General features: G+C 27.3%; 1 protein-coding gene across 1 annotated transcript; it reads right to left on the reverse strand.

The window, feature by feature from the left end:
• Nucleotides 1-11,449: 11,449 nt before the first annotated feature.
• On the reverse strand, nucleotides 11,450-18,128 carry LOC127249014 (sulfate transporter 3.1-like). The gene is made up of 11 exons (XM_051271607.1): nucleotides 17,690-18,128; nucleotides 16,037-16,244; nucleotides 15,783-15,954; nucleotides 14,586-14,651; nucleotides 14,365-14,478; nucleotides 14,151-14,273; nucleotides 13,234-13,647; nucleotides 12,743-12,933; nucleotides 12,592-12,677; nucleotides 11,935-12,011; nucleotides 11,450-11,850 (listed from the first exon to the last, which is right to left on the reverse strand). The coding sequence occupies exons 1-11, from the start codon at nucleotides 18,009-18,011 to the stop codon at nucleotides 11,656-11,658; spliced, it is 1,968 nt and encodes a 655-aa protein (XP_051127564.1). The 5' UTR covers nucleotides 18,012-18,128; the 3' UTR covers nucleotides 11,450-11,655.
• Nucleotides 18,129-22,708: the final 4,580 nt, after the last annotated feature.

Genomic DNA, 22,708 nt, shown 5'->3' on the forward strand with positions numbered 1-22,708 from the left:
TTGATTGTCTAACCCCCGGGAAGGAACTATTCAGCTCAGTTTTCACCTATTCAAGTGCGAATACAATTACGGATATCCTATCTGAATTGACTTTAGATTATCAGACTAATTCAAATATCGGTACTAAAATATTCAATCAATCTAACAATCACAAACGTTATTCTCAGAATTAGACAAATATTGATAATCAGAATGAACTTATATAAAGAAAATTAAGAATCTCCAAAACAAAAGAACCAAAATATTATCAACTCCCAAACCAGAAAAGTATCAACTCCATAATCAAATAATAAAGAACAAAAGATAAAGATAAAGTCATAGTGGGAGGGGAAATCTATTTGCTCTTGGGCGATCTATGAGTATGTCAGTCTACTGCTCTTGTGTATATCTGTTTTGGTTGTTCTCTCCTTCCTTATGTGTGTGATCCCCTATTTTTATTTAATTTTTGCCATAATTATTTTGTAGTTGGGCTTTTGGGCCTTTAATTAAATTTCCAATAAAGCTTAGTTAGTCATAGCATGACTAACTAGGTGATGCAAATCTCAATTTTTCTTTACTTTTTCTGTCAATTACGTCAAATTTGACATTTGCTCTCTGCACACACCAAATAAATAATACGCATATAAATTAGGTAGAATCCAATCAAATTCACTCAAATATCGCATATAATATAAACATTTAATGCATGCAATTTCTAGCTATCAAATGGTATGAAAAAAAATATAATATATAATTCACAATACATGCTAATAATATATACCATATATATTGTCCCGTAAAAAAAATCTAACGGTGTGAGTAGTCACTACAAAAAAATAATATATTTGTAACGGAATTCCGTCCCTAAAGTTTACGTAGCTAGCGTAATTCCATTCCTATTTCCATCTCTAATGTCATTAGTAACGGAAAAAATAGATTTAGAGACAAAAAAGTTTTATTACAAAAATAATTTTTTCTTGTAGTGAGTGGCGGAGCCACATAGGGACTTGGAGGGCTCCCGAGCCGTCGTCCCGGTTGTTACTTCGAGTGTTAAATATATCTGGATCATTTTTCTAATTGGATTCCATCGATCCTTACAAAGTCAATTTTTTCATTTTGATTAAATACATCAAAAAATATATATTTTTACCATCCATTATGGTTAAAATGATAAAAACATTGAATATATGAATCATTTTTTTGGTTGTATTTGATCACTCCTTACAAAGTCAATTTTCTCATTTTGATTAAATATATCAAAAAATATATTTTTACCTTATGGTTAAAATGATAAAAACATCTGATTTTTAATCTCAACGAAACCCTCTAAACTCCTCGGTGAAATAACATTACCCGTGCCATTATATATGGGGTAAATTTGTGACCATAACTTCAAACTTCCGATATCACTAATTACCCGCGCCATTATATATGGGGTAAATTTGTGACCATAACTTCAAACTTCCGATATCACTAATTCTTTCCTTCAAATTGAATTGGGCATATGTTTAGAACTAATAAGAACGTTAATATTCCCATGTAAATATATATCTATTAACATTGGAGTACTTAATTAATACATACAATATAAATTAATTTATGCGAATTTACTTTTAAAATGTAAAGATAAATATCTTCTAATTTTGTTTTTACCTTTTTTACTATGCATATTTTCTATATATTTACAAAAATAAAAAATAAAAATTGCATTTAAATTATTATAATATAAAAAATACTCTATCCATCCAGCTAAAAAATATACATATTTCTATTTTGGGACGTCCAATTACAAAGTAAACATTTCATGAAATACCTCATCTCTTTTCGTAAATACTCTTACTTTACATCACATCATTACTTTTACACCAAAATTTTATTATTTCATAAACATGGCAGCGTAATTGTATTTATGTGTGGATGGAGGGAGTAAATAAAAATAAACTAAAAAAATAGTCACATATTCAGTATTAATATCAAACAACTCGCGGCCATGCATATCTATATTTTTTTGTCATGACTTATTGATGAGGGTTACCTCATGCCCCACCAGAAACACGGTTGTAGTATTTAATTAGTTAATTAATTATAGTATTATTATTATTTTTTTTTATTAAATTAGAAATAAAATAAAATAATGATGCATCAGTCAGTGTCACACTTTGTTATTATACAAATACAAGAAACACAAACAAAATACTTAATTTAATTAGGGTTTCCAGACCTCTTCTTCTTCTTCGTCTTCTCGAATATACTATTATAATATAATTAAATCCCACCCGCCCATATATATATATATATATATCACTACATAAAAATTAAAATAATACACTAAATCATAATAGAAATAATTAAATTATTGAATGTAAATAGCATAAATGTAAAAATTAAAAATTAAAAATTAAAAATAGCTTATATACAAAATCTTAGGGGTGACAACTCGGATTTTCAGTTTAGATTTTGCTAAATTCGAACCGATCCGAAAATTCAAAAATAAAAATTAATCCGAACTGAACCGAACTAATCGAAATCCGAAAATCCAAAATTCGAACTAAAAAATCCGAACCAAACCGAAAAATTCGAAATTCTAAATATTTTTAATTATCTTTTTAATTTGTAAGTTTCTTTTATATTTTATTATTATTTTATAATATTAAATATATATATATAATATATAAAAGTAAATATATTAAAATATAATTAATAATTTTGAGTTTTTTATATTAAAATATAATATTTTCTAATAAAATATTAAATATATATAATAAAAAAAATATTAAGATATTATATTTCGGATTTTGGATTGGTTCGGATTTTAAGTATACCGATCCGATCCGTTCCAAAAATCCGAAATTTGTCAAAAATTCAATTTGAACTAATCCGAAAAATCAGAACCAAATTTTAAATTTCGATTTAGTTTAGATTAAATTTTTGAATTTCGGATATTTTGCTCACCCTTACAAAATGTCCCCTATTACTGAAATTCTCTTTTATTGATGTTTTATTTAAAAAAAAAAAAAAGAAAAAATTATTTTTGGGTAGATAGAGGGTATACAAATATAATTATAAATTGCTCGTGGTCAAAATCTAAAAGAATAATTATATTAATTAATTAATTAATTAATTATAGAAGAAACACAGGCTGGCTGGCCATGGCTACGGCGGCCTTATCTGTAATAATTTTAAATTTTCTTGCAATTGGGAACAAAATCATTGTTGGTTGAGAATTTGGAATTTCCCAAAATTCGATCAACCAATGTTATCTCTCTTGTTTTTATTTATTAATTGTTTATCAATAATGATTATGATTTTTTTTAATATTTTTTTATAATATGAAAATCCACAACAGTTACTTTCATTGTTAGATAATGATATTTTGTATAATATATATATTTTTTTAAAAATTAATATTTAAAAAATAATACTCTCTCCTTCCACATAATTTGTCTATATTTTTTATTTTCGTATGTCCCACGTAACTTTATCCTTTTTATTTTTAGAAATATAATTATACACTTTAATAGCATTTTAAATTTTATAATTTTCTTAATTTTAATTAAATTATTTACTTATTTTAATCTTAATCTATAATTATTTTTACTAAATAATAATTATTTTTACTAATATACTTCTTAATTATTTACTAATTATATTTTATCTAAATTCTTGTGTCTACATTAATACACCCGTATTAGGGTGGATGGAGGGAGTATAAAAATAAAAAGCTAGTGCTGTAGTGCAACAACTTCTTGCATGCATTGACAAAGTAAACGATGCGAAACTTCCAAGACTACGTACTGCCCCTCTCTCATACACTGATTATATATATTAATAAAATTATCAAAAGGTTGTTAGGTTTTTTTTTTTTTTTTTTTTTTTTTGGTGTTTTTGACAATAATGATATTTTAAAAAAAATATTTAATATGATATAAATACATTTTCAATATTTGAATTTAAATGAATGGTATTATTATATAATTTATTATCACATAAATATCATTAATTTTTAAAAAGTCACCAGCAAAATTCTATGAAAATAATTTCGTATATTTTTTTTTGCAATTTTTTAGTAAAAAATAATCAATTTGTATTAAAACTTTGATTTTTTTTACAGACAAGGATAGTCCAATTTTTTGATACTGTAAATATATTTTAGCCTATATATCCTACTCCATATAAACTACAAATACCCACTCTTTTTGGCAAAGATACATTTGTTTGGCTGAGCATATATATATAAAAAATAAATAAATAAATAAATAAGACTTTAAAATAAAAATATATGTTGTAAATGAATATATAGACATTGAATTATAATATATATATATTTTTTTTTAAATATGCGACATCTAGTATATATTAGTCAAATTTTATTTTCAATTTAAATTATGAAATTAAACACAAGGGAAAAAATCAATTTTGTTCTCAACGTAGCTAAAATTGTTTCAATATAAAAAAATTCATCAATTTTAGGATCATAATTTTGATCAATTTTTAAACAATTTATTTTGTTATGATTGAAATTGTTTAAATAAAACTAAAATTGATGAGTGTTTTATATTATAACCAAAATTGATAAATTTTGATTATATTGAGACTAAAATTGATTTTTTCCCGATATATAATTATATTATGTTAAACTAATTTTTTCAATAAAAAATTTATCATTTTTAAAATATTGTCAAAATACAATGAAATAAATAATATTTGAAACTCTCTATCTATATTTATTTATTTGGGCACATATTAAGCAATGTGATTGGTCAGCTGACCAAGTTTAAATTTCACCAACTGCATGTAATTTTTTAGCAATTTATTATTATTATTATTATTATTATTATTATTATTATTATTATTATTATTATTATTATTATTTATTTATTTATTTATTTATTTTAAACATAGTCCAAGATGTGATTAGGACATAATAACCTATTTTATTCTTAATGATTTTGGCTGTTGTGTGTGAACTATACTAAATGTGTGGTTGAACGATATCTATGCTTCTTTAATTTAATTTATTTTTAAATTAAAATTAAAAATTTAAAAGTATTCGTTAAAATGGAAACAAATACTCATATAATACAATAATATTTTAAAAAAAAGTGAACAAAACATTACTCTAATAACCCTCGATCCATTTAACCTTTTATCTGGCTACAACTTAAGAACTCCGGGGACCTCAGCATCTTGACGATCAATAACCTTTGGGGTGTTGAGATCCAGGGACCTTCTTTCCATTAACGTGTGATATGAAGTCAGATAAAGTGACGTATGACTTGTATTACCTAGAAAAAATAATAACAATAAATAATAAATATTTAATAGGTCAATAATACTAAAAAAATTACTATTAAATTTAATACAAGTTGTATGTGGAAACTTGTAGAAGTCAGATCACTTGTTTGGTAGGAATATATCAGGACAGAAAAAAAGAAAGAAAAAAAACAAGTACATTATAAATATTCGTGATTTACAAATTCTTTTGTTTGTTTTTTGTTTGGTAGTATTTTGGTCCTTTCTTTATCTAAAACGGTGTAGAAAAATATAAAAATAAAAAATAAATATTAAAAGTGCACCTAATACTTATATGTGTTTTTATATAAAGGTAAATTATATAACACTCGTTTGTTTTTAGTAAAAATACATAAAACACCCTGTGTTTTCTTTATTGCGTGAAATCCTCTCGTGTTAATGTAAAATTTATATGAAACACCCCCGTTGTTGAAAACTGATGTTCAGTTCTAAATAAAGACCTAAATTATGCAAGTTTTTATAAAAATAAAAAATATCTTAAATAATTTTTTTTAATAAAATAAATAAATAAATAATTGATCAATAATTTATTTTTACAATTTTTGTAAAAATCATGTAACAATTTGTCTTTAAAAAATATAAAATGAAGAATTAATTATTTATTTATTTTATTCAAAAAATTATTTATCATATTTTATATTTATATAAAATTTGCGTAATTTAGGTCTTTATTTATAACAGAACATCAATTTTGGATAGGGAGAGTATTTCATGCAAATTTTACATTAACACAAATAGTTTCGCGCAATAAACAAAACACAGGATATTTTTGTGCATTTTTATTAAAATATAAGGGGTATTAATATAAATAAATGAATACATAATTCGTCTTCATCATATTCACTATAATGTTTACTACATTATTTTTTAAATTTTTCCTTACCTCCTTCGTCTACACTTGTAAATATATATTTTACCATTTTTTATTGTTTAAACAAAAAAAATATTTATTTTATTTTGTAGTAAATACTGATCATACTGTATATTACTCAATTTGCCCTACATAATTTGTTTCTTTTTATAGTTGAAAAAAAATTTAAAATTTTAATGACATTCTAAATTTTATACTAATTTATAATTTTTAATCATAATTAAATTATTTAATTATTTTAATTTATAATTATTTGTTATTAATAATTATTTTTATTAATGCACCTCTTGATTATTCGCTAATTATTATTCTCTGCTCAAGGTCTTGGTTCGAGACATGATGTTTTGGACAAAAAAAAACATCAAAGATCAGACAAAATATCTATTTCATAGTCCTACGGCAACAAAAGGCAAAATGAAATTTTTCACGATGTTGCATGCAAATAGAAAGTCAAATATGAAAGAAGGAAAAATCTCACTCTCGTTCCAAAAGAAGTATAATTTGACTCTCAACTTTTCCTAAGATATTTATGTTGAAATGGACATGTCAAAATTCATCTCTTATGGCAAGATACATATCTTAGGATATGTCTAAATTTGTTTGGCCCATTAGAAGCCTGCGGTGTCGATTTTTTATTGTCCAAAAGAAGAGTTGTATATTATATATATACATACTTCCTAAACTTGTTTTGGTCAAGCTTTTCATTATCATTTTGGAGATAAATTATGAGAAGGAGTCGAGAACCATATTGTATTCTTCTCCACATGATATTATAAGAGAGGAGATTTGTAGAGAGGTTTGTCCATGTGTTGAGAGACAAAAATTTAATACGATTGTGCATGTTTTTTAGTGAAAAATATGCTCAAAGTTATTGGTTCGTGGAGTTGAAGATGACATCTTAAAAGTGTTCTAACAGTCTGCTGTCTCGACAAATTGTCAAGTGTTTGTTTAGTACAAAGGGAAATTCCAAGAAGAGTTGAAGATGGAAAAGGTGAAGCGGCCTACACCCTCGTCCTATCTAAAAGCACAAACCAACGGAGGTTGCGACCTTGCATGCTTGTTTTTGTGAATGAATGTGCACTTACATGTGGTAGGAAAACCAATGCATTTTAGTTGAGTGTTTGTGGCTTGAGATTTATGGAGTTTGTGTGAGAAATTTTTGTATTTTGTTTCTACTTTATTCATAGTGGAATTGCCCTGAATTGGTATCTCAGTCGTAGGCCGGTTGAGTGTCGAACTGGATCAACAAACTTCGGTGTGCTGGTTGTTTCGTTTTATTCTGCACAGACTTTTCTGTAATATGTTCATCATGCAAACTAAGAGCAAACGCCAATATTTGAATACAGTAAACTTTAAGATCTTGCATTTGATTCCGTTGCACATATCATTTGTGTCTAGATTTTGTTTTTAAAATGAAAAAATACAAATTTGTATAACCGCCATGTTATAATCATTAATTTGCCATCATTGAAAAGTTTGCTCAAAACTTTTGTCGTAGGGATAGAAATATTTTTATACTTTTCTTTGAAAAATTGTAATTGTTCCATATTTGGTAATATATTTTTCTTATTAAATTAGGTTAAATATAAAACACACAAATATATATATATATTTGCTATCCGCCCATGGCAATGCTTTAAATGGATAGAATGAATTTTTCGAAAAATTTTTAGGGAATTATTATGTTTTTCTATTATATATAACATAGATACATTTCTCATGGACAAATTAAAATGATAAAAAACAATCATACTTCTAGTGACCACAATGAATATGATAATTTATTTCGCAAGAAATGGCCTGATGGTTGCATGGGTGAGTTCGTGACCGTGAGATCATAGGTTTAAACCCCGACGTCTTCAAATCCATCTACCACATATAGTTTGCTTAGTATTCGCTTAGTATGACTTGTCTTCTCAGGTCTAGTTTGCAAGATATTATATTCGACCGAATGTTTATCCGGAACACTCAATAAGTAGCGATTACAAATTTATGCGATATCAAAAAATATGTATATGTATATATATATATATTCAAACAAGTCCTCATTTTAAAGCCAAGTAAAGGTATGTCAATCTAAGTCACAAGGGTGTCAAGGGTTGACATTCCTATCCAGATTCTCGGCCATAATCCGTCCTATATGTGTCAATCTCTATCTTGTATGGCTGATTAATGACATATGTCTTGGTGCATGTACGTGTTCAGCATGATTCTCCATACTGTATGGTATATCTCGAGCGTGTTGCACACAGAGAACAATTGGTTTGGGCCTTAGCGCAGGCATGGCCTAAACGCCAGGCGTGTCAGCTTCCGGACACATTACAAGGAGCTGGATTAAAATTTATTCAACTTTGCCTTTTTTTTTTCTTTTACAATTATAAATTAAAATAAACATTATTTCATTGGTATAATTTTTAATAAAAATACATTGTAATCAATACTTATTTTATGTCAATTTTAAATTACAATTAAAAAAAACCTCATATTTTATGAGAAGAAAAGCAGCTGAGTGAACATGGTCAAAACGAATTAAAAATTACCCAATGCAACATTAAGGGAAAAAAAAAAAAAAAAAAAAAAACTTAACAAAAATTGACCAATCGAACAAAGTCAACTTATTAAGACATTTCTAATTATATATTTTAAAGTCGATTGCCAGAAAATTATGAGCAGGCTAAAAATCATTAAAAACACATCTCATGATCTCATCTATTGGTAAAAATAAATAAATAAATAAATAAATAAGGAAATATTCCGTTGGTGCTCAACAGCTAAATATTCCCATCATATCAAACCTTAATAATACTATCCCAGATATCGTGTCTGCTACACTGTAGATACAGTATTTTAGGAGGGGTATAATTAGTAGATAATTAAGAATGTATTAGTGAAAATAATTATCCGATAATATAAATAATTATAAATTAAGATTAAGATAACTAATTAGTTTAATTAAAATTTAAAAAAAATTAAAAAGTTTAAAATGAGATTAAAGTGTGTAATCATTTTCCAAAAAAAGAAAATGACATGGTATATGAGACGGACATAAACGACAACGTGAACATGATATGTGGGACGGAGAGAGTAATATAAAGTGCACTACTGTAATAAATAATTTATTAGTATTAAAATGTATTAGTGTGTGTTTGATTTATATTTAAATTTTGTTTTGATTTGAAGAGTAATTAAATGCAATATATTTTGTTATTAAAAAGCAATATTTTTTTCTATAGTTTAAGCCTATAATCATTTTTTTAATTGTCATAAAAATTTATTTTTATTTTATTTTTAAAGTAAAAAATCATTAAATTTTGTATTTTCTTTTACTGTATAAAAAAAATTAACAATTATTATTTAATTTTATTAAAACTATTTCGGATCAAGTGAACATACAACTGCAAGTGAGAATGAGTATATGTTTATAAAATATTAATAATTAGGTACCAGAAAAACTCAGGAGAGGGTTTGTTACTTTACCAAAGAATTTTCAACATATTTTTCCAAAAAAAAAAATTTAATTTACTATCTGCATTAATTATTTTTATATTATCTATATGTCATATAAAAAAAAGTTAGACCAAAATACAAAACAAACATAAAGTGAAACTTTTTTCCATTTTCAATTCTAAGTGTGTATTTTTAAAGAACTAATAATTTACTTTTGTGTCTTATAAAAGTGTGTTTAATTTGTTAATTTAATATGTATTATTTAAGATATTTTTGTCGTCAAATCTAGAAAATTATGAAAATATTATTAAAAAAATATATTAATAATTGTATGTTTTTGTTGTCCTTTAGAATGCTTTTGTTGATTTTTATTATTTTTATTGAATAAATAATACTCTCTCCATCCTATAAATAGAGTTTTAATTGGGTTGAACATAGAATTTAAAAAATATTGATATTATATTAATAGTTGGTAAAAAAATATAGATAAAAGATTTTTTTACCCTTGTGAGTGTATCAGTGTAAAAAGTAGTGGCAATTGTGTAATAAAAATGAAAAAATAAGGGTAGTTTTACGATGATATAGTTATTTATGGTGATAAGACTATTGTTTTGAGACGGACAAAAATGGTAAATAAGACTATTGTATTGGTACGAAGGGAGTATATTTTTGTTAAAACTCATTCGAATTATATAATAATAAAAATATATTAATTTAAATTACAGCCAATAAACCTTAAAGTTTGGAATGCATATATATATATATATATAAGAAATATGTATATATTTAAAAAATGAAAATTAGATGAGATGATATAAATTATAATTCATATAAATATATAATACCCTTGTTTTATTTACTCTGGTTTATGTTTGTGTTTTAAATTTGTTTTAAACAATAATTAAACTTATTATTTTAAGAATAAATTATTTGTTTTTATAGAAATACATAAGAATTAAATAGTAAAAAGAAAAAGAAAATGAGAAGACAAAATTCATTAGCTTTTGGACCGTACAAAGAAATGGTCAAATCTATTTGGGCAATTAATTCAACTGTGTTTGTTAGTTGTTTTGCTTGGTTCAATGTTTTTACTCAGAAGGCTTGTTAGATTTTGATTTGTACTTTGTATCATTTAAATAATATTTTGATGTAACAATTTTAAATAAATAGATAAATATTTTTTTATTAAAAATATATAAACTAAATAGTGATAATTTTGACTTAAAAAGCAAATCAAAGACACTCTCATATCTTTTTTATTTTATTTTTTATTAGGTCATCAAATACAAATATATATAAGGGGCGGTTTACAGGAGGAGGAGTAGGGTGAGCAACTGTTCAGACTCTAGGTCCATATTTTAAAATATTATCTATTATTATTATTATTAGATTTTAAGTTCTAATCAAATACTTTTTTTTTTTTTACACTTCTTTACCTTACACCTTGTTGCGTTGCATTCACCAACTCAGACTAAACTTGCTTTACATTATCTCTTATCTCTTTCACTTTACTTCAATCTTTCTCGCTTTTTGAATTTTCGAACATACGTCTTTCATCTTCTTTTCTCAAATTGATATTATTCAGACGGTCACGTTTAACCTCTTGTTCAATCAACGTCAATCAGTCATATTATTTTGAAAATACATTTTAATTATATTTTGTAGAACCTATAATTTATTTTCGCTCAGAGCCTAAAAAAAATCCGAGACGGTCTTGTATATATAGATATATATATATATATACACAATACTATTGAAAAGTACGTCGTCTTAAAGCTGTAAAGCAAACTAATAGTTCGCAAGCTTAGCTCGTTTGAGCTCGTTGAGGACGGATTATGATTTGAACTCTTTGCCCGGACAGATCTTCCAACGCGAAAATCGCTACCGTTTTCAGTCAAATTGATTTGGTTAGTGTCAACGAATTTGAGTTTTCCGTTTGTGATGGGAGATTCAGCAGAGGAATTAGAATTAAGAAAAATTCTCCTTCGGAGAGAGACGATAAAAATACATACGTAATGCCGATTTAGGGGCATTTTGCATTTAGCTTAAACATGATCATCTGTAGCTTCGATTTCAATGGCTGCCTTAGTTTTTGGTCCACTTGTTTGAACCATCGTAAACTTGCAGGCATTTACAGCTTCTCCAACAGTCAGGTGGATCCATTCATTCCCGATTGCGCCGAGGAAGTTCGATTTGTCTAGTTTCTTCATTACTTCTGCTCCAGGGTTGGCTAACACAAGCTGATAGACAATATAAAAGAGACTCGATAAACTCAAATTTAAATCTAAAATTAAATATCTAAAATATTTCAACAACATACATACCTTCATGCATCTTTTTTCGACGATTCTATTGATCTCTTCTAGCATGCTGATTCCACTAGTGTCGATGCTTCCCACAGCTGTTGTTCAGTTAAAAATTTTAATTAATAGGGGTGGAAAATAGACTAGGTCAGGCCAAACTTTGATTAAATAGATCAGGCTTATTTTATAAAATTAAAGTTTGACTCTGGACTATCGGCCTATTAAAATATATATCTAAAACTTGGTCTACGAGCCTATATTTAAAAACCTGTATAATATTTTTTTAATTTTTAAATTTTCAAACTTAATATTTGTAAAAAAAAATAAAAATACAACTATTTATTATATATAATAAGTCAATTAAAATAAACTAATTTTTTTATGATCACCAAATATAATTTTTTATGAATTATAAACAATTAAAAATGTAATATGTGTATATATTAGATATAAGAAATTATATATAAATATATAAATACATAGCTTGCCGATAGACCAAAATAACTTTTTTGTAAAACTTAAACTTGTTCAATTTATTAAAAAATATTTGAAAATATATTTGAATTTAAAATCTTTAATAAACAAATTAGGCCAAACCAGACCTTATACAAAGACAGGATTGTCGGCTCCTGATGGACAATATTGAATTTTAAGGTATAATTTCACTTGAGCACTCACCAGTCATGTCTAGTATAATGTATTGCAAGTCGTTGTTCGTCGACTCTTTCAGTTTTTCTTCCTCTTCATTTATCCATCTCAAGATCCTGAGGACAGTAAAATCGACTCAGAAGAGTGACTTCAATAACAACTTGAATATCGATGTAGGTACCTTTCTCTCAAGTAGTTAGCATTGGCAAAATAGATCGGAGCATCGATGTGTAGGATAAGAATTCCCGGAATGGGACTCGCATTTTTGTACTGCTCGATGTTTCTATACGCCACGGAATTAGGTAAACTTCCCATGGCTGATGTTCGTGGCCTCGCCACAAACAAAAGTACCCGCAAAAGGGATAACGCCACCTGTCACAAAATACAACTACTTATCATAAGTAAGAAAAAATTGCAAAAAATATGTCGCATGTTTACCTTATTATCACTTTTGTCATATACTTATCTCATGGCAAAATATATCTTATATATTTGCAAAAGTAGCCATCTAAAAGATAGAAATAGCGATTTTTGTTAACATGTAAGATATATTTTACTAATAAATACGGAACAAAAATGATAATAGAATATTTTTTTGCAATTTTCTCTGGTAAGTAAAAATATCAAAAACTTGGTAGGGAGTTGCAATTTCGATTGCTATTGTGCGCATACCGCGACCACTATTCCAGTCTCCACGCTTCCAAAGACAACTCCTATGTATGCACTTATGCAGACAACGAAGTCGAACTTGTCGACTGTCCAAAGGTGGACAGCGGCGCTATAGTCGATGATGCTGATCATGGCAGTCATGATAATAGCAGACAGGACGACGAGGGGCGTGTAATGGAATAAAGGCGTAAGGAACAGCAAGGTTATCATCACTGCCGTCGCCATTACAATGTTAGAAACTGCCGTCTTGCATCCTGCGTTGAAGTTCACCGCCGTCCTCGAGAATGGCCCTGTGGTTAGGTAACAAGACGTGCAAGAACCTGCTATGTTCATCATTCCTATAGCTATCATCTCTTTGTTTCCGTCTATGTGGTAATTTTTGAACACGGCAAAGCTTCTTCCTACAGCTATCCCCTCCTGTGTAGTTAAAGCTAACATTTATCATCGACGTCTTACTGCCACTAAAAAAATATTGAAATTTAGCTACAAAAACTTTTGTACCGAAACTCATTTCATCACCTATACCACGTTAGTAAAGATTTTTGGCGATAAATATGACTTTCGTAATGAAAATTAATTTTTTTTTTTTGTAATGAAAGTTAAAGAGAAAATTAATAGCTATGAAAATATGATTCTTTGCTATAAAAATAAAATATATAAAAAATAATTTTAGCAACAAAATATGCATAATTTTTTTAGCCAAATATTTTTAGTTATGAATAATAATTTTGTAGCTACAATCCCTTTTATGAAAATAGAATTTTCTAGCAAATAATTTATTTTTAGCGATAAAATTAATTTTTGTTGCTAATCAACACGTTTTATTACAAAAATATTTCGTAGTTAAAAATTTTGTAATTAATTAGATACTTTTTTGTAGTGCGCCATTTTTGGAGGAAAAGATTTTCATTGCTACTTACAGCGAGAGCGATGAGGCCGGTGATGAGCCCTGTCTTGATGGCTATCGAGAGATGAGCTGATTTAAATGTCGACTCGAGCTCCATTATTGATGGGGGATTCAGACCTTTCTTAAGGTGCCCAATCTGAAAAAAACAGATAAGTTGTTAACTTTAAGGTATCTTTGCTTGTACTTATTACATATACTCTTCTGCCTATTTTTATTACACATCTTACGATTTCGATGCCGTGTCTGTCGGCGTGCGTTAGATAAACAAGAATGCTTCCGAAGATAACGGATACGAGAGGAGCCAATGCATTAGCCCAGAAGAATACTGGTTTTTTCCTGCTCTGTAAATTTACAAGTTCACTTAGCAACAATGGTGTATGCTATGAGGTACGAGGTATGTATTCATGAAGTATGTGCATAAAGAAAATAAATGTTGCAGAATACTTACGTAGTATTTGGTAATGAGGAGAAAGAAGAGGAAACCACAGCCCAGTACCACACTTTCCCATCTCCACTGCATTCATCATCATAAATGTTACTCCCTCCGTCCCAAACAAGATGCAACTTTTGTTTTGGGCATGAATTTATTTTTATGTGGGTGGTATTAAATAAGATAATTCAGAAACTAGGTGATGTGATGGAGAGAAAAAAATATATATATATTTGGGTGATTAGATGAGATAAAGTTTGGGGGGTAGAGATTAAATATAATTAATTATTTCCTATTTTGAAAATATTACACTGTATTTGGGACGGAGGGAGTACATATTATAAAAAATAAAAAATAAAAAATTGTTAAAAAGGGATCCGAGCTTCCAATCTAAAACCAATTGGTGATAGGTGAAGCGGTCTTCACCCTTATAAACCTAGAGAGATCCCATATTTCTTCAGTGTGGATATATTCAACAAAAATTATATATTGGACTGATTATGGTACTGATTGTGGTTAAACACTGATTAGCCCCAGTCAATAGATTGTAATTATATACACAACATATAAATTGTCGTTGAAATAATATACTCCCTCCGTCCTAAATCAAACGGGCCTTTTGGGATTTTGTATTAGATTAAGAAATAATATTAATTTATTAGTTAATTAAAGTATATAATTTTTTTTTTTTACATGTATAATGGTATTTTGTAATTTATGTAAAAATTAAGAGTATTTGGTATTAGTATATGAATACTTTTTATAAAATAAAAAAGTGATACTTTAAAATGACAAAAATGATAAAAATAATAACTTGAATTAGGCCGGAAGGAGCATTTTATATATGTGAGCTATGATATGTGATGTGTGGACTATTGTACGTGATGTCTTTTTGTATATTACATTGTATTATATTAATATAAACTGTGACTGAGCACTGTCAATATCTAATATATGCTGAGATCAATGATGTCACGACTCATGTACTTTGGTTGCTATTGTTATGTACTGTCAGCGGCATTTGTATTATATTAATTTAAATTATTTGTTGTTTGTTTATTTATTCCGGATTTGTGTATGTGTTGTCAGTAGAGTGTCGAATGATATCATTCAACGCACTAACAGTCTATTGTTGAAATATTTTAAATATTCAGTTTAAAATATAGCTATATATAGGCCCATAGGACAGATAGTTTTATCTTCTTAAGTACTTACCATATGCATTTGGGTAAATATCGATTTCATAGCCGAAACCAGGTCAGCCTTGTGAGTGAAATGCACCAGTCCAAGAATGCCCTTAAGTTGCTGCAAACAAACCACCGTGGCGGCGCCTCCCATAAACCCGACGATGGTTGCATGGGACAGAAAGTCGACAATGAAACCGAGCCTACATAAAAATCCGAAAACGGGGTCACTAAAAACGCCGATAGAAAAATCTTCAAATCTAAATTCGGACAGTGAGGATTAACCTTAAAAAGCCTAAAGCAGCCTGGAAGACACCGGCAAAGAAAGTTGCTGTAAGAACCAGCTGCACATACAGCTTAGTGTCCTGATGAGGGCTGACCTCCTTCCCCAGCATTGACGTTATCAGAAGCGACGGAACGGCCACTGTCCCGACGGCTAAATCCTTCGAACTCCCCAACATTGCGTACACAAATGGTGGCACAAAGCTTGAGTCTGCACACATTCATTACAAAGGTTTCAAGAAAAAGGTTCTTTCTTTCTACTTTCATGGAAAATAGAAAATTAATTTCATGTTTATTGATGTGTTTGTGGCGAATCATAGTTGTCAATAGTGCGCTAATAACGGTCTACCACTGCTCTGCGATATAGCATAGGCGGAGTCAAGCATTTTTTAAATTAAATAATATTGTTATACTAATATTTATTACTCCCTCTGTCCACAAAAAAAAATATACTAATTTTCTTTGTATTTTACATATGAACATGTTTTTTGTGGGCGGAAATAGTATATAATACTTCCTTCGTTCCATAATTAGGTATCCGTTTGTCTTTTGCACGTAGTTTTAAAAATATTAGTATTATATTAGGATGTAGTATGAATAAAATAGAAACGACTAAAATAACCTTAATTTGTAATGACATTTGTGTAATATACTGTAAGTTGTAAGGATTTTTGTAACATTAATACAGTTACTAAAAAAATGAAATGGATATTTTATTATGGGACGGACTAAAATGAAAAAATAGATAATTTGTTATGGACTGAGGGAGTATATAGATTTTACAATATAATACTTATACTCCTTTAGTCCTATTTGTCTGTTTCTATTTATTTTGCCATTTTTTAAAAAAAAAAAATTATATACTTTAATTTCATTTTTTTAAGTTTTTTTAATTTATATTTTTTAAAATTTTAATTAGACTAATAAATTATGTTAATCTTAATTTATAATTATTTTTATTATAATATAATTATTTTCATTAATATATTTTTAAATATTTACTAATTATACTCTTTCTAAATTCTTGTGTCTATAGTCCTGACACCATAGTCCTCACAGAATTGGTATTTGTTATTTGGTAAAGATAAATTTTATACTATTGTATTATAATATATTATAGTTACTTCTAACTCTAAAAAAAATAAGAATATCAGTGCAATGCGACAAATATACAATTGAAAAAATAAACAAAAATAAAGAAGAGGAAAAACTTTCATAATACAAGACCAACAGTGAAGATGGTGAAAAAGAAAATAAATAAATAAAAAATTATTTGTCAAATTTTGAGTTTACTTATATAACTATCTATGATCTATGATTATATAATTTTGCAATTTTCTTAAATTGAATGACAATTAGAAGATTAATTTATAGATTTCTCATATACTTATTGTTCTTATATTTTCAAAATTTTAAATAGTCACTACAAAAAAAATAATATATTTGTAACAAAATTTCGTCCCTAAAGATCACGTAGCAAACGTAATTTCATCGTTAATTTCGTCTCTAATATCATTAGTAACGGAAAAAGTGAATTTAAAGACGAAAAAATCTCGTTACAAAAATAATATTTTCTTGTAGCGAGTTGTTTTCCTGCTATAGGATTTTAGATGTTAATGGCTATTCGAAATAGACAACTATGAAGTGAATACATACAGAGGCCGATGACAGGAGGCAAGCTGGCCAAGCCGGCGTAGCTGATGCCCTGAGGCACCGCAAGGCTGGCAATGGTGATTCCGGCTATGAAGTCGGCTTTGAAGAGGTCGAAAGTGTAGCGCGGCGCCCATTCGAGTATCGGCACAAAGTACTGTAAGAAAAGGACAAACTTCCTTGATGCTGATTGATTCTTGAATTGGTTGAAGGGATCATCAGGGAAGAATGTCTCCTTGAGAGATGAGGTTAGGGATTCAAGAAATGGCTTTGTTGCAGGAACTTGCACCTTCATACTCCCATGGTTTTCATGGCCTCCATTTCCCATTTTTTCTTTGACAAGAATTTTGAGGTAGAATGGATTATATTTAATATATATAATTGTTGTATGTCTATATGTATTGTATGTATAATGTGTGTGTATTTGTGTGATAGGGTGTGTAGGGAGGTGGTGATACAGAGGAGAAAGGGATGGATTTCAGAAAGATTGTTGCTTTGTTGGGAGTTGTGGAGGAGCTTGAGGTATGTATGTGTGTGTATATATAGATTGATATACTACCTCTGTTCAATTGGTGTCAGAATATTGATATTTGAATATTAATTATTATATCAAAATGCAATATAAATTAAAAACATTTACAAAAATACTTTCATTTAGTGTCTTATAATACTAATAGAAGGACAAAAAATTATACAAATATAAGAATATTTTTAATGTTAAGTACAACGACGCAAAAGATAAATATGACCCCTTGAGACGGACGGGGAGAGTATGATGCTTTATTTATTTATATTTATATTTAAAGTTTGAGGTAACTATAAAAATACTCTGGATGTCATTTAAATCAAAATTTTAATATTTCTTCATTCCAAAACAATAGTGACATTTGGGATGAGCACGAAAATTAAAGAATAATATTATTATATTGATAGGAGTGTAAAAGTGTTTTTGAAAGACTAAAATGCCTAATTTTGTAAAAATGTGAAAACCAAAAATGAAAATTGGACTATTATTTTGAATCGGGGGAAGTACATAAAAATAAAAAATGAAAAATAAAAAAAAAAATTGTTTGAGTATCTTTGTTGGACAAAGATTTATGTTTTAATCTAAGTAAAAAAAAAAAAAAAAATTATTAGTCCTTATGGACAAAATCAGAAAGTTTTTATGGAGATTTTAGTTAATACAATAATGAATTATACAATAATTTTTATTTAAATTGTTTTGTTTATTTATATTAAAAAGTTTACAACTTACAATATACTACTATAATTTACCAATATTTATTGAGATGGTTAAAATGATAACTTCTATAGTTTAGCAGTATACCCATTATTTATTTATTTTTTTGTTGTGGTTTATAAGTATTTTTCATTTTTTATAAGTAAAAAATTGTATTTACTTTTTGTCATTTCTATATATGTTTTATTATAAAAAAAAATTATTATTTTATTCAGTCATAAATTTATTTTTACACCAATCATAGGTCACATATTTTACTGATCAGCTTTCATCTATTTATAAGATTAATTTATAAAATCTCAATTCTATTCTTATAAAAAATACAAAAGTAGTATTAAAATATTAATTTTTTTATATATTAATATACAAAAGTTTTAAGCACTGTTTGATGAGAAAGGAATAATTACTTTTCATTCATATTAAAATTGTAATAAAAAGTATCTATCATATACTAGCATTTTTTATGACTGGAAGTATGTGACATAGGAAATATAAAAAGACATCTACCTGTACAATTTGCAATCTAGAAATTTCTTAACCCCCATGTAGAATGAACGCCTGGGTGGGTGGGTGGGTAGGTAACTATTACAAGAATTACATCATGATATCTAGAAGATTTGTTTGGCTGTTTTCTTTTGTTTTGTACATAGTAAAAAAAAATCAATTGAAATAATTATTTTTATTTGCTGGAATTATTTATTCTATTAAATTTTAATAGAAAATAAGTTTAAAATTAATATTTTTATTTTTATTTTTGTGATAAATATATATTTTTCGTATCTAAAATTCATTACTCCTTCCGTCCCGGTACAAGGTTGTCGTTTACTTTTTGCACGTAGATTTTTTAATATTAGTATTATAATGGATTGTATTGAAAAAGACAAAAATACTCCTATTGGTATTGTATAATATAAAAGTAATAGCATTTGTGTAATATAATGTAAGTTGAATGATATTTATTATGTTAAGTAGATAGTACAATTACTAAATTAGGAAATAATAACCTTATTTTGAAACGAAAAAAAATAAAAAATAACAATTTTTCAATAAAAAAAATATTACTATTTTTGTTATTTAAATACAAATGGTATATAAATAATTCTATATTTAATCCAGCCCGTGATCAACATAAACTAGCAACACATGACAATTTTTATAGTATTAAATATTAATGTAAGTTCAATTTTAAAATTTATATTTGATAGATATAAATATAAATTTATGTCAATATTTAATGTTAAGAAATTGTCATATAGTTAATCCTCTAATTTCAAATATATCAGGTAAACCGTTTTTTTTTAAGTCTAGTAACTAAATCCTTTTATCATTTTAGTCACGTAAGTGGAGCCTATTGCAAACTAGTCCCATAAGTGAAAAATTTTTGTTGTTTTAGTACTCCGGCGCCGGAGACGCCCGCGTGACTCGCCGGATGTGACGTATCCGTCAGGTGTCCCGCCAGGCCACCGACAGCTGGCGGCTTTGGAAAGATGGGCCCTGGAGCCTGGGAGGTCTATTGATAGAGATTAATCGTTTTTTTCCGGATACCCTTACACTCATTATGCCTAGCATTGAATGCACTGATATTCACCTTATCAATATCTCAAATCAATGATCCGGTCTGTTTGGTACCAAAATCCGATCGAATCACTTAATTTTCAAAATTCGAAAAATGGGAAAAAGATTCCATCATATTACTATATAGTTATAGTAAAATCTTCCCTCCGGATTTTCTTTTTCATTTTTTTTAGTTTTTTTTAATTTTTTTAGTTGGACTAAATAAATAAAATAAAATAAAAATAAGTTTTAAAAAAATAATAAAAATATAAAAAATAAATAAATAAATCCACGTGTCCGCCAGGTGTCGCTGACCTGGCGGGACACTTGGCGGACACGTCACCTCCGACGAGCCACGCGGGCGTCTCCGGCGTCGGAAGACTAAAATAGCGAAAATTTTTCACTTATGGAACTAGTTTGTGACATGCTCCACTTACGGACTAAAATGACAAGAGGTCCAATTATGAAACTAAAAAAATAGTTTACCCAATATACTATGTTAGCACAATTCTAATACGAAAAAAATATTTTCAACAACTATAGATTAAATATAGGACTATTTTTATACATACTTCACTTAAAAATTACGGGACAAAAAATATTTATCCCGTTATTTATTTATTTATTAGTGACATGAATAGTTATGAACAATATTTATTGTTGGATTTATTTCTTGTTATGTCCAAGCATGCTTTACTGGGATTTTGACTGGGCTCCCTGTGCACATTATATTTGTTATCCCTGTTTGTTTTGGGGATTTTCACCGAACTTGACTGTTCATTCAATTTTTTTTTCTTAAAAATATCAAATTAAATATTTATTTTTTATTTTTTATATTATACTAAAAATCAATTTTATATTTAAAATATTATATCAGCACTTATTTATATAACATCATACAACTATTCATATTCAAATTTTTTACTATTCAAATTTCAATCCAAAATCCAAACCCCCAAACAAACACACATTGGTGCATGAAATTATTGAATAATTCTTTTTGTTGTTGATATGATGATATGGTTAGGTTTGATATATATATATATATTTAAAAAAAAAAAAAAAAAAAAAAAAAAAAAAAAAACAACTTAATTAAAGTCTGTAGATTATGTTTCTAGTGGTAGATATTTAAAATCTACTTGATTAATTTTTATGTGAAATTATTTTACTACTAATTATGTGTTGAGATTTTATTGACTTATCATGAAGTAGAGAGCTAAGTAAGTGGGATTATAGGTAATCAATTTTTATAGATTTTAGTAGATTAGTTTCAGCACTTTTTTTACACTTTTTTTTTTTTTTTTTGTTAATCTCAATTATATAAAAATATCATGTGAAATTTTAACCTACTGAAAAGGATATGAAGTTTCTTTTTGTTTAATTTAAGCCAATGATCATGTATGATTAATTTAATTTAGAGGAAGATCATTTTCTTGCCTTTGCCTCCCCACTATGGGATTTTTATTCTCAATCTATATCTCTAATTATTTGATTTGGATAGAGTGGTGATTTGTGATTTATGAGCACCATATTGATTGTCACACGTAAATATTATAGATAGCATATGAAAATATAATAAATATTATATGCTTTATAAACTATTAGTATGCCTTATTAATTTTATTTTATATATAAGTTCTAGATTTATATGTAAATAATTGTCTCGCATATATTACTGTTTTACTCCTTCCGTCTCAGATACCGTGTCTACTACACTGTAGATATGGTATTTTAGGAGGGGCGTAATTAGTAAATAATTAAGAATGTATAAGTAAAAATAATTATTCTATAATATAAATAATTATAAATTAAGATTAAGATAACTAATTAGTTTAATTAAAATTAAAAAAATAAAATTAAAAAATTTAAAATAAGATTAATATGTGTAATCATTTTCCAAAAAAGAAAGTGACATGGTATGCGGTACGGACAGAAACGGCAACATGGACATGGTATCTGAAACGGAGGGAATAATACATAAGCATAGCAACCGCCGCCGTGATTATAAGTTATTTTGAGGGAGGCGGTTCTTGTGGTGAAAGAAGATTAATTAATACTCATTTCGTCTTATTTTTATCATTTTTGTCTGTCTCACTCCAAATCATTTTATCTTTTATTTTAGTAAAAGTAATCATACACTAATACCAAAATACTTTAACTTTTATTTAAATTACAAACATATTATTACACATACAATTACTTTATACATAAAGTCAAATGATAAAAATGTC

The sequence above is a fragment of the Andrographis paniculata genome, unplaced genomic scaffold (assembly GCF_009805555.1).
Source record: "Andrographis paniculata isolate CXL003 unplaced genomic scaffold, ASM980555v1 Contig35END, whole genome shotgun sequence".
Lineage (NCBI taxonomy): Eukaryota > Viridiplantae > Streptophyta > Magnoliopsida > Lamiales > Acanthaceae > Andrographis > Andrographis paniculata.